This window comes from Hippoglossus stenolepis, chromosome 2, assembly GCF_022539355.2.
Source record: "Hippoglossus stenolepis isolate QCI-W04-F060 chromosome 2, HSTE1.2, whole genome shotgun sequence".
NCBI lineage: Eukaryota > Metazoa > Chordata > Actinopteri > Pleuronectiformes > Pleuronectidae > Hippoglossus > Hippoglossus stenolepis.
In genome coordinates this window covers 11888938-11903416 of record NC_061484.1, presented here as the reverse complement: position 1 = coordinate 11903416, position 14479 = coordinate 11888938, and the positions used below count along the sequence as shown (strand labels likewise).

The 14479-nt window shown below is 39.8% G+C and overlaps 1 protein-coding gene across 1 annotated transcript in view; it reads left to right on the top strand.

Annotated features, from left to right (window-relative positions):
• Positions 1-14479, top strand: part of LOC118115073 (zeta-sarcoglycan) — a 323672-nt gene that overhangs the window by 274179 nt on the left and 35014 nt on the right. The window contains exons 5-6 of the mRNA XM_035166010.2: positions 6608-6730; positions 8777-8849. Coding sequence (XP_035021901.1) covers positions 6608-6730; positions 8777-8849 — 196 coding nt within the window. The remainder of the gene's footprint in view (positions 1-6607; positions 6731-8776; positions 8850-14479) is intronic.

The window sequence follows — 14479 nt, the reverse complement described above, 5'->3', positions numbered from 1 at the left end:
CAAAACCCCCACACTCACACACTGATGCATGTCCCAGGGTTACCTAATGATTCACATGTGTATATAAATTGCATTGACATATTGATTATAGCATAGCCTCCTGATCAGAAAATCTTTTGAGCTTTTGAATTCATAGTAAAATAACATGTGTACAACACAAAGCACAGTGATTGGTCCATTTGCTTGCAGACCACATTCCACTCAGACCCTCTTCTCAGTCGGTCTCGGTCCAGTTGTTTTGTCTGCACAAGGGTTCAATTTAACCAAACCAAACAACTTAGGTGTGAAATCACTCTTAGTCTCCTCCATCTCCTGAGGGAAATAACTGGCTCTTACGCAGTTAAATGCTCTGTGTTCACCAGCTAGTTCCCAACTTTGTCTCTCTGCCAGCTGTGTGATAGCATGAGCCCAATTTTCAGCAACACTTGACAAAAAACTTTTCAAGGTGTAGATTACTAGCTGTTTGCCATAGCAGAGGAAATTTAGAAAACTTGAGACAGCAGGGGAGAAGAACCTCCCAAAATAATGGCAGGCCTCTGTCCAGCTACAGGCGGCATCTATTGCACTTCTGTCCGTCCTGGGAGAGAGGGATCCCTCACATGTGGCTCTCTGAGGTTTCTATGTTTTTTCCCCTGCTAAAAGTATTTTTAATTTTTTTCCCCTCACTCTCGTTGAGGCTTAAGGGCAGACGATGTTGCATGTTGTTAAGCCCTATGAGACGAATTGTGATTTGTGAATATGGGCTGCACAAATAAAATGTTTTGGTTCATTATGAAACTGTGGCGGGAAATTAAGAGTATGGTGGGCTGCCACAGTCTAGATAATAAATGGGAAACACTGAACAGTCTACATCTGGTGACTCATACAACCAGACATTAACCAATGACATCAGGCTGCAATGACTGGCTGATGCCTGCGTAATCTGCAGAGGTTGGCTCTCAGGCTCGAGATCGTGTCACATGTTCTGTGCCACTACATTTATTTTCCCCTTACTGCCTTTCTCCTGCCCATGTCTCCGTTAGTGATGTATTCTAAAAGCTTTATTATTACTGAAGGGTCCTGCTGAGGAAGGTTCCTCTGACAGCAGAGGAGATCCTGTAGGAAGTGATTATTTAAATCAGTGCATCAATTAACATGTCTGCCTAACGAGGACTCCTGTTGCTATTGTTGACAGCAGAATTGCAGTGGGAGAGACATTTGTGTGAGCAAACTAATTGACCAAAAGCATTTAATTTAGATGCCATTAACATTAACAACCTGCAGATTGCTAACAAGAGGAAAAGAAAAGATCGGATTGTTTTTACTTGTTTTTGGCAACTAAATGTGTCAAACGTGAACATGGACGGGAGACATTTAACACAAATTGTATTAGCTCTGCTCCAGAGCCTTTGTATTCTATTCTTTTTATTCTTTCTTCTTTTCATTGTTTCCAGTGTTGTCAGACATCCAGAACAAACATTTCAGGAGCTTTAATAAGCCTTTCTTCCATTTTGCAGTTTAGAGGATTACTGACATATCAATTAGACCGAACCTCAAAAACGGTTTACAGCAGAAAAAGAAAGACATGAAGAGTACACATCTACAGTTTGATTTACCATTGCTACTCTACTTCACTGTTTATTTCTATATAGTGAAGCTACTCAGCTGGCAGTACTTTTGTGTAAGCAATCATTTTTAAACTACTAACTTGTAGACATTTTCTCTTTTGTTGTTGCTGCTGATGTAAACACAGTATACAGTGTGTGTGTGTGTGTGTGTGTGTGTGTACTACATATGTATATACAGGAGAAAGAAATTGCTTAAAGTTCAATCCATATGTTTTTTCTTTTTCATATTTTAACCAAACATTACAGCCCCGCTGCAAAGGGAATACTGAGACATACTATTGGAATCAAATCTTTTTGAGATGATCTTTCATACCTTTGTTCAGGGTCTAAAATGATCACCCACCAAGTGGCAAATGTGGGTAGATTTTAGATTTTAAGAGTAATTCTCAGACAACTATACGCCAAAAATAGTCATATAATAAAACCCTATTCTGAGAGATCGGGCTGCATTCAGATTTTCCACTGCTCTGCTTCTGCTTCTGCTTATGCGCTCTGTCAGACACATAAACCGACACAGAGACACACACTCACACCCATATACTTGAAAACCCACCCTTACTCTGCCTCTGATGGGCTCTCAAGTCTGCCATTTTCTGTCTAAGCCTATCTAAGCAACCATCACAGCATAATTCAGTAAGGATGCTAAAAATCCTTTTCATCACATTTGGAGTTAGGGGTCTGCTCTGGGACCTCCCTGCACATGTGGAAAGCCTAAGGTAGAGAGAGCACAGCTCACTACCCTTCCATGATCCTTCAGGGATAGCAACAGCTAAAAGACCCTGGCACAGAGCGGGGCAGGCAGCACTGACAACACATGGGTCATATTCAGTATGAGAAGGAGGTGCTGGGGTGGAAGGGCTTTGTTTAGTGGCTTGCAGTGGAAACAGGAAGAGTAGGCAGCTATAGTAGCTTAAGTACAGAGCACAATATGAGCTTTTCTGAAGGAATGCATTTTCCAGGGATCAGCTGATGTGGGCTGGCATAGAAAATCTGCTGATGTCAGTTGACATGTGGCTCAACTTGACTTTGTGACCTGCCTGAACTTTGTTATGCTCAGTGACCAGACAATACAAACTAGCCAATCAGAGGCACAGTAGGGCCAAGGTGTCACACGGGTGACTGGTAGCGTATCTGCTGCTTGCTGCCAAGCGAACTGCACTGATGTCCCTAGATGTGACTTTGATGCTTTAAGAATAACAATAACTGTACATTTTGCACAATCCCTCTCGCTTATAGTATATTTTTTATATGCCTATAGTATTTTCTATTTTATTTTTCTATAAAATTGTTGTTTCCTATTGTTTATATTTTCTATATTTAAAATTGCACAAACTTACCACATAAAATTCCACGTATGTGTAAACCTACTTGGCAATAAACCTGATTCTGATTCCTATTCAATAGGCTCAATAAAATTGATGAGATGAGGATTGGAGATATCAGAGTTCTACGATGCCGGCTAGATTAAAGTCAAGTTGAAAAAATAAAAACAGGGAGATTGAAGTACCTTTATATTCTGGCTTGTAAATGTATTATTATTGATATTATATTTTTGTAAAAACTGCATTTGATTGATTAATTAAGCACAAATAAACACATTAACATTATTTAGCTTAAACTTGTACACCCCAGCTTTTCATCAAAATACCTGAACAAATAACATGACCCCAAAAGGAAATATATAATTTTGGCCTGTAAAAATATTCTGTGCAGTTGGATTTTTCTGCTACAGTCACATTGGCCTTTGTAGTATGTTGAGGGAATTCTGATAAGTGTTATTAGCTGTCTCATATCTGTATAAAGGCTTTAAATCATATATAGTCATACCTGTATATTGTCTTCCATTACCTCATCTGCTGCTGCAGTTATACACTATGTCTGAAATGTGTCAGGTATATACACATCTTTCCTTCATTTCCCTACAGACTACATTTTCCATGTTCTAACTTACATCATCGCCTATATCCTGCTGTTTCAGAAGCTTTTACAGACCCCTGCTGAGAGGACAAGGACGTGAATAAAACTGAAATCTTTGGAAATATGCTGACTGTGGAAATCGGCTCTACGAGCTGCATTATGGGACGAGAGCTGAACAACCAAAGAGAACTAGCTAGATGTCTGAGACAGCAACTAGCGCAGCACATCTCCAGCTGTCACCACTACAATACACACCACACACACCACACACAGCACCAGCGCACAACACAAATCTCAGTTGCTTTCCCACACAGTAGGTGGAGGAGTGAGAGGCTTGATGTGGGAGAGACAGACAGGATAAAGGCGAGGATAGATAGATGAGAAAAAGGAGCTTACTCTGAGGCTGATGGCTGCTAACAAAGTTTGATTGTGACTGACAAGGCGCTCTGGGTTCCTAATCGACACTTGTAACTCTAATTGACAGTGAAGGAAGGAGATGGGGGGTAGAGACAATACTTGTTCTTTGTCTTGGCAGGGTTGAAAAAGTGGCATATCACAATCCAAATCAGAAAATAAAGGGAACATTGATTAAGAAAGAGCGAACAGCCACCGTGGCCGTGGTGGTTAATTTGGCAACAGTGTCAGTCAATTTATCGGTTTTCAGACTTCCCTGCCAATATTTTCTTGCAAAGCCACCAACAGCAAATCTATTGAGTTCTGGAACAACGTCAGTGTCAGTGCTTTGTCTAACACAACAAGTGGCAGCAAATAATAGCAGCTGGGGATGTGTGATAATTTGCTTTGAGAAAGCAGATAACCATGAAAGCATTTTCTGTATATACTGTATATGTAAATATACCGTATAAATCAGTAGCAGGGTTTGTTGCCTAAAGCATGAATATGAAAACCTAAACTAAATTGGACTTACCATAAAATATTATAACACTAGAAAAACAATATGAGAAATATATATTTACAATTTGGCATATGTACAGTACGACTGTTATTGGCCATGGAAAGTTCAAGTTGTACAATCACAGGTGAGGACATTCATGCAGTGCAATGAGTGGGTCCCTGGCCTTCTTCATGAGGCCAGCAGCAGTCGGGGTAAAACTGTTGTGGCGTAAAGTTTAGTTTAAGGAAGGTTTGAGTCATGTCCACGATGGAAAGGGGTTGGCCCCAATCTTACCTGCACACCTCAGAGTCCTGGAGGCGCACAGGCCCTGAAGGCGAGACAGGTTGCCAATGATGCGCTGCAATCTGTCCTTGTCCTTGTAGCAGCAGCGTTACATAGAGTTATGGAGGAGGTGAGGATGGACTCTATGATGGAGAAGTAGAAGTTGACCATCATAGTCTTTGGCAGGTTGAACTTCTTCAGCTGCTGCAGGAAGTATAGCCTCCTTTTGTGAGGGATGTTCAGCTCCCACTTCAGGTCCTTGGTGATGATGGTGCCCAGCAAATGGAATGACTCCACAGTGTCTAGGATAATAATTCATCCATTTATTTCAATCATGTAGCACGAACACAATCCAGCTGGTTTCTAAAGCACAGATTTTTATTTTAGACAGGAACCGTCAAATAATTTAAATTAATTCTTCTTAGCCCAAGTAAATAGTTCATACTGAGCTGTGCTTGTGCGGCATTATAATTTTATCTGGAAATCTGATTTCTTTTCAACTTGGTTTAAATCAAAAATAAATGAGTTTGCGCCATTGAGAAAAGATTAAAGGATCCTAATTTCTTTCTTTCTTTTGATCATGATTTTCTTGTCACTCTCTTTTGTGATTTTATTTATCAGCAGAACAAATAGTACTGATCTGATTTCAACATAGTGTACTGATGTTGCATGGACTTATGTAGAACAACACATTTTTAGGCAGATTTGACTCATTTACCTTTTTTCTGTATCTCTCAAGGCTGTTTTCTGTTGTTTGACCTTGGCAGAGGTGTGTGCTCTCTTAGAGCCTGGAACAGTGCACTCTGACATTGTGTAAATAGATTGTTGACAATGTGTTGACATTGTTTACTATGTGTAAACAGAAAACAAATGTATTTGTTATTATTAAAAGTATAGCAATTTTAGCACCTTCACTTCTTGAATAAGTACTTTCATGGAAACTAGTTAAAGATATTGTCTTATAATATTACTAGATATTATTAGAGATGATACAAGCTGTAAGCACATTTTACCTTCAAGGTAAACACCAGCCACCCACACACACTTTGGCTTTTATAATGGAATAATAAACAACACTTAAACATTATTTTTGAGCATCATTTAATCCAAAAGACCAGTCTCCCATCTCACATTTATGCTGCCACCTCAGCACAAATAAAAGTATATAAACCAAAGTTTTTACAGCAACATGTCTTTCCAGAAACTCACTAAACTGTCTCACTAATCCACAGGAGCATACTGTCAACAGTTTTACTATCGACTGCTCCTTCAGTAGATAGAAGTTCCATTAACAGTTATTGGAGCACAGCTTGTTCTTTGGATTATCCAGTCTAAGTGGGACATTGTGCTGCAGCTGGAACTCCTTTTTTTACTTCCACCAAGGAGGTTCTGCTTTATGTGTTTCTGTCTCTCAGCAGAGTTACTCAAAGGCTACTGAACTAGTCTTTATCCAGTGTTGTTGAGAGCCAAACGGAGAAGTCATCACATTTTGTTGCAGATCAGGTTAAACGGGCAGAACCATAGCATTGGCCTTGGCAGACGTATGTGCTCTCTGAGTGGCCTTCTAGTTTTTATGTGTCTGCTGATTACATATCTCAGCAGCCTGGATCATAGCTTCAAGACTGTGCTCAAGGAAACGACTCCCAGTGTCTCTACTGATTTCCACAATACAGACCATACGAACAGTAGAGACAAATCTTACAGTTACTGGGGTTGAGAGTTCAAATCCCTCCGTGGTCGTTCAGGCTAAACCTTCATGCACTAATGGTTCCATTAGGACCTTTTAGATGAAAACATCCACCAGATGGTACATTTTATGTGCTATGAGTTTTCTTCAGCTATCAATTTTAACCTAACCCCCTGTCTCACTTTCTCTCTCTACCTCCCCCCTTCTCCACCCCCTCAGGTTCAGAGATGGTGGAGGCTCAGTGTCAGAGGTTTGAGGTGAGGAGCCTTGATGGAGAGAGAGTTCTGTTCTCAGCAGATGAAGAGGAGATAACCATCGGCACTGAGAAACTTCGAGTCACAGGTAAAGACTACACCCTCTAGACAACATGTCCATCATTTCTTTATTTTCTTATGATTAAATGAATGTGCACCATGCCATATACATGTCATGTATGTGTGATCACCTTAAGGGTCCCAAACAGGGGATTTATTTCGACTGAGTGACAAAGTTACTTAGGACAGTGGTTCCCAAACGGTGTGCTGTGGCACACTGGTCTGCCGTGAGGCAAGTCCAGGTATGCTGTGGGGTTTTGAGAGAAATGTACAACATTATTATTGAAATACTGCTATACTACTACAGGGCTCCAGAGTGTGTAGGAGAGCAACTCTAACAACCCTAACGCTAACCCCAAAAAAGATAGAACGCAGGTTAAAATGGATGATAACAAGGGTTTTGCATGAATAAGAATACAGGCGTGCCTTGCGATTTTGGCTTTGGTTTGAAAACCACTGCTTTAGCACAGTTTACAGTGCATACACACACAAAAAGCAGTTTAACAGAGTGCAGTCATACATGGTCAGGGCAGTGAGCAGAGATGTTTTTTTTCCCCCTAAATAAAAGAAAGAAAGAAAGACAGCCAGGTGAGTGCAGAAACAATAACAAGCAATTCCAGTGAAAAACAAAAACTTGTAAAGAAAGAGAAAATTGACCTGTGGTGCACTACACACGTTCTCATTTGCTCATTCTGTCATGAAATGAAAGAGATAAAGTGTGTGTGTGTGTGTGTGTGTGTGTGTGTGTGTGTGTGTGTGTGTGTGCATGTGCGCAGATGCATGTGCATGTCTGTTTCCATGTTTGAAGGTGTCAGTTGTTAAGTAATTTAATTTTTCAGGAACACACCAAATGTGCATTTACACAAACACACAGATTCAACTTCCAAGGTGAACTACACAAACAGAAAGTAAACACCTGCACAGACACCGACAGGGGTAAATGTTGAAATGCTTCTATTAGAGACCCTCTGGAGAAATAAGGGAGCAGAGGATGGAGGGATATTTGAGGGGGGGGGGGTCTAAAGGTGACTGGTGCTGTCATTTACTGTTGAGGGAGGTGTGAGAGGAGAGACTGAACAGTGGAAAGAATGTGAATATGAACTCATCCATTCAGCTCATGCACTGAGTGCCAGCAGAGGCAATGCTACATTTATTGATTTATTTATTTTGTAGAAAGTTTTTTTCATCTTTTAATTCAAGATGATAACTTTCCTCACACTGCTGCCCTCTGCAGTAACGAGAGCTGCACAGCAAAGACTTCATAATGTGGAAGACTGCATGCAAGTGCTGTTTGCATGAGCCAGTGTGGTAGCAGCTGTTGAGGTGTGACACTCGTGAGCTTATTTTTGATTCCCTTCATGGGCATTGTGTAGCTGGACAGGTGCCATCTTACATGTCAGATAATTAATAAAAGATTGATAAGGTACCTTCATACTACTTCTTATATTGGTATTACTATATGTTATGGGTAAATGTATTTATTGCCCCTGGAAACAGTAGACATTTTTACATAAGCCAATATTCTGACATTAACCCATAAAAGACAACAGTCTGACTTAGACACTGTCATGTAAACAGCAATTTCTGATACCTAAACCTGAATAAGGTCATACTCGAAATAGGCAATCATTAAATTAAGACACTCATGGCCCGGGTTCGCCTGGGACTAATATGGAAAAATAACAAGAAGTTTAAAATTTTGCAACAAAGAAAGAAAACACTTAGAAGAGAATACAGTAGGATTGTGTCAGATGTATGACGTAGTGGACTTTAATTTGACTCAAATCCTAATCAGACTATGCTCCGTAACATGTCAATGGGAATATGCCAGAGATGTTCTATTAGCAACTCCAGTAAACGTCACAGTCAAAGTAATGTCTTATTCAGAATAAATTCAATCGTCCGTGTTAAGTCAATGTAAACATAGTCATTGTTGTATTTGGACATAATCTGTATGACACATTTTAAGTGCCTTCTTCAACTCCAAGAATAGAGGTATGAGATAATATGTTGCAGGATTACACACAAAAGACACGTGTGATTTAGTTTCCTTACTTTCTTCCACTCTCTCCAGGGAACGAAGGTGTGGTTTTCAGCCATTCTGTAGAGACATCACATGTAAGGGCAGAACCCTTCCAGGACCTGAAGTAAGTAGTCTCCTTCATTTGCTGTGAATACTCATGTGAATATAAGTGAGTGCATCAGACAAGCCTGTTTGGCACAATGGTTCACTTTCCACGTTACTCCTGCTCTTAATATTTTATTTGTGGTAGAATATGTATGAGGTGTGTTTTCTTGCATAATTACTAAGATAGTGACACCACAAATAACAATTTAGGAAAAACTAGCAGTGTTATGTAGAACTCTGTGGGTTAGCATAGTAGCCAGCTCTGTGGCACACTGACTTACAATCAGCTCTCTGCAGAAAGAGGTGTGCTGGTGATTGGCAGCCTGACAGGGGGAACAGAATCCCTTCAGGCTGCCGTGTGCAAGGGTCAGGCTGTTACCAAGATGAGTCTTCCCCTGATACATGCACCTGAACACGTGTAGTGCAGAGCCGATGAGCTGTGCTAAACCTTTTTTTCCCCCTATATTTATGAAGCTCTATTAGGACCATAGCAGGTAAAAAAAAAAAGAATGTGCTCCACTTTCCAAGTATTATGCCGCCTGATGAAATTCTACCTCACAATTGGACTCTGCTATAAATATATGTGATCCCAGGATCTCTAAATTATCAGAGCATCTGGATTTTCAAGAGATATTAAAGTGATTTGGCCAACATGCTAATTTAGATGAGATGATATAGCTTTTGTCTGTCATCTTGTGTCCTGCTGTATCACAAACCCCATTTGAATTGCTAATAAATGTCACCAAAGATCGTACCTGTACACTGCATTGCAGTTCTCGATGCACAAAATCTTGTATATATGACATTAATCTAAGATGACTTTATAGTCCCAAAGAATATTCAATCAATAATTGTTTTCTTGTAAGTGTACCACTTTGATTTCCGTTTTTTTTCTTTGAACTCTTCTGAGTTTACTCAGAATATCTTTACCTTTAGCTACAATGGCCCAAATAGTTTATAGTATTTATAAGCTGTAAATTGAATTGTCATTTTGCAGAGGACTAAGTTGTTTCAATCTAAACTTATGTGGAGAGGGTCCTTTCAAGATGATGGGAACTGACACAAGCTTGTGGTTTTTAGTTTTACAGATATGAAACAAAGCGCTTGAGACCGCAGACAGCATCTTAATAATTCCTATGCAACACAGGCAACACACTGATGAAATGTTGCTTCCAATATCAGCTGCACAAACTGCTGATCTTCCAGTCAGTGCATCTGCGTGTGTCTGTGTTTATCCTCTCCTGGAGTGTGTTTTGGGTGTCTTTAAAGGGCATATGAAGTTCCTTAATTACTAATGTCTCAGTCTCATTTGGGTATTGTCAAACAGGATTAAGTAGAAGTGGCCTTAAGCCAGAGAGGAAAACATGAACAGAGAAGCAGGAAAGAGAAGAGATGGGGGTGGAGAGAGAGACAAAGGGGAAGACAAGGAAGTGATGAGGAAACAAGCATACACTGCATATTCTGTACAGACATAATTGACTGAATAGTTTGAGAGAGAAAAAAAAGAAGTAGGTCAGATACAAGAGGAGGCAGAGGACAGTGATGGAAGAATAAAGTACAGGAGGAGCGGATAGAAGGAAGTGTAAAGAAGAATAGATTGAATTGAACTTGCTCCTGCCAGAAGTTTGAGTCGCAGTGGTAGCAGCGGATAATGGGATACAGCAAAAATCTGTTTGCATTCAGGGTGTGCTGACTGGCATGACACAAGTGGAAAAGACAGAGGAGTTTAAAACACTGAACCAGTATGGGTGTGGTGGTTGACAAAAAGAGTTGCAAGATCCTTTTATTTTACATCACATGGTTGTTTGACTTCTTTGGCTCTGCCGAGTGAAAATATGTGTCCTTTCATGGGCATCATTCTGTATGCATGCTACCTTAAATCCTGTTTTGTATGCTGTTGATGTAAATGTGTGGGAATACAAATTAAAACAAAGATGTGCGTCAGCGGCCTAGTAGAGGTTGTGATTCCCCAGGGTTCCCTTTCTATCCTCATTCTATGATTCCAGCCAGTATCTATTAAAGAAAATTAACTTTACAGAGTGAGACAAAAATGCTGAAAGCAATGCAAAATTGGAATTACAGGGAACAGGAACACATGCACGTTGAGGGATCAGGAAGAAGGAGGAGTCATTATTAGGACAACGTGAACTAGAAGAAGTTAGATTAGTTGAAGGAAGTGAAAGATACAGAGAAAAAGGGGGGGCGACAATAGAGTCAACTGTGGATGAGTCAGTGCAGGTGATGAAGGTCTATGGTGAAGAGAGGAAAGGAAGCTCATGGGATTTGTGTTGTAAATTCAATGCAGCAAATCCAAGTTATGGGCTGTTTTTATTTCCATCAGTTCCAAGAGTTTTAATGTCATTAACACCTCTGTGGAGTGACATAAAACAAATTATTTGATGGTAAAAATAGCACTTACTGCAGCAGTTTTGCATAAATTGACCGTATCACCATCAACATCGTCATAGACAAGACTAATCAATTAAGGGTATAAACAAATGTGGACATAGTAAACTAATATTACACACACTCAACATGCACACATCTATAAACATGCATATCATGGCACAAATAAAAACACACTATTAAGTAAAGTAAAAGTCACTGTCCCAAGTGCACAAACCGAAAGAGCTAATGAATTGAAAAACACATTAAAAGCTCAAACATGCATGAAGGGAAAGAACTGCGCAGAGCAGTGTAAATGCAAAGTAAAACACACACACACACACACACACACACACACACACACACACACACACACACACACACACACACACAGTGCACTGACCTTTCTGTTGCATCACCTACTGCAGGGTTGATAAAAAGCCCAGAAAAATAACACAGATAAAAATGTGATTACATGGTTCAAATACTCCCCCTATCTGCCATCACTCATTAGCTGTTAAATGGCAGAGAAAGAAACAGATTGAAAGAAGTGTATTCATTAACATGATGGTTATTTTATCTAGTTGTTCATTGAGTTGTATTTGATTAGATGTTTAACACTGATAGTGAAGTTGATGTCAACAAATAGAAAGAATTGGTTCTCATTTCCATATTCGCAGATGGGGATAATTTTCTGATTGGAACTTTCCATCTCTCTTTCTATCTGTGTTTTTCTCATCTTACCGCTTTTTTCACTCTTGACATTTCCATATGTGCTTCCCTTCACCCCCTCTTTTCTGTCTCATTATGAAAAGTAGAGCGTTATGCAGTGAAGGTAAATGGGACATGTAATGAGCGGATTGAAGTCCATTTAAAACTAATGATGTATCTTACAGTTTAACAACGAAAAGAGGGAGAAGAAAAGAGGAAAACAAGAAAGATAGATGATACACACTTTAGACGATAAAGCACAGGTCAGGAACTTCCTATCAAGGAAGGCTTCATAAATTCTGCAGATTACTACATCTATTTTTATAATTCACCATTGCACATATTGATTTGAATGTAATGCCTCATCATTGTATGGAGGAAACATAATTAACAATGCAACAGACTGGAAAAATGGATGAAAGATGTGATGCTTAAAATAAATGTAGGCATATGTAGACTTAATGTAATGGGCCTTTAGCAGTTGGATGCACTGAAGATTTCTACGTTTCTAAGTGTTGAAATGCTTAAATAATATTACCACTGACTGAAGCCAAAGACATCAGATTGCATGACACACATTACTAAAACAGGGTTATGCTAGTAGCACAGAAACAAAGTGCTCTGCAGCTTCCAGGTGCTTCCCAGAGAACACTCCAGGACGCTGTGCCATGCACTTTCAAAGCCTCTGGTGGGATGGTTGTAAGCCGTGTTCAAACTATTCTAACTCCACAGTATATAGGGACTGGCTGGGAGGCAGAGAGAAAGCGGTCGCTTTGGAAAAGGTGCTGTGGCTGGCATCTTCTTCAAGCAGCACAGTTCAACATCTTAGAGAAGCATTCAAAACAGTGACTGAGTAAATAAAATGAAAGGAGCCAACACATAGGCAGCCAACAACAACAAACACACTGAAAATGGATGAAGGAACTGTAGAAAAGTTGGTAGTGGATGTCTATGCCGAGGGAGTTTGTACATGTTTAAGATGTGTAGCTTGTACAGTTTACTGATAGAAGCAGCGAGGCACAGTTATAATAAAACATATTTTCCTCATCAGCACAACATGAGGCTGAGGTTGCTTTTTAACTGCAAAAACCACAACAGTGTGAATGGAGCCTTAGGCAGATGATACATTTTGCAAGGATGACAAGTTTTAATGGACATTTAAAATGCTAAAATGTTTGCCTTAATGCAAACAGTACACTTTTGATGAGGAATGCCATCTGAAAAATAAGACCAATAGCATCACTGTCAAGAAACGTCCTTAGATTCAACATTGACATAAAAGCTAGTGGCCTTTTTTTGGCATGCTACTGTTTCATGTACAGGTAATTTGAAGTCAGATTTACCAGCCATTTATAACGGTTATTATTATATTAAATGTTCAACAGCACAACAGTGTAAAGGGCGTCTGGCATCAGGGTGAAAGGATGAGATGAAAAACAGAAGATGTGCTGAAGGCTTCCCAGACACTACTTTACAGCATAGTAGTTTCTGTTGATTTGAAACACAACAGCACCAGCACAGCGGTCTGTTTGAAATGAATGAGGAGCCTGCGTATTTACACGTAGTGCCGTTGTTGGTCTCAACTTGGCCTTAATCAACACCCAATCGTAAGTGACCTCAATCAGCACCAAAATGATCTTTTCAATAGTGGTGCATTTTGACCAAATCAAAGACAAACCAAGGGCCTTGTTCCCTGCAATCTTTAAGGGACCTTTGATTGGTGACTGTTTCCGTGACATGTTTTTGTATCAGCTGTGGTTTGTGGCTCCAAAGGCCATTCTCAATATTTATAGCTTCCTTGACTCAGAGAATAAATGTTGACTCCTTTAGTTTCTTCTTTTTGAGAACTTTATTTTCATGCTTATGGCCCCAAAAGGTTCAGAAACAGAGAAAGGTCAAATAGCAAACTGTTAAGTCCTATAGAGGGATGAGTTACTCACTCAAATAGCTAGGATGATGCTAAATAATCTGACAATAAGACACTTATTTAAACTGGGCAAGTAAAACCAACGAAAAAGGTATGTCAGGAAAAATATTTTTTTTGCGAACAACCACAAAAGAAGACATTGAATGGGAAGTAGAAAAACATCAAATGAAAGGTAAAATGTCACAAAGTACTGTGGGTTGAAAAGTAGTCTTTGGTTTTGTTGTACAATAGGTACAATGACAATAACACACCAAGCCAAAAGTAAAATCCAGAGGACGTCTTAAGTCAGTGTCAAAGGGGAACCACCACTGCAAAAACAACTGCAAGGAGGAGCACTTTTTCAACAGAGAGACTAAAATCAATCAACAATTAACTGACCAAAAAAGTTGAAGCAGTCTCACACAGCAAAATCGCCACGCTGACACTAGCAGACTTTGGGTTACATCAGGTCTTTAACATCATCTGATGCTTGGCTCCACAGCAGAGAGAAACAATATGCTGCACACTCAATATCTCCACTCTTTCATCCTCTTATCCCTCCCTCTGTGCCGCCTTCTCCTCTGTCCAAGTCCTGGGGTCATGAGAAGACTCCCTGGAGAGAGTTAGCCCTGACACGGGCAAGGGCA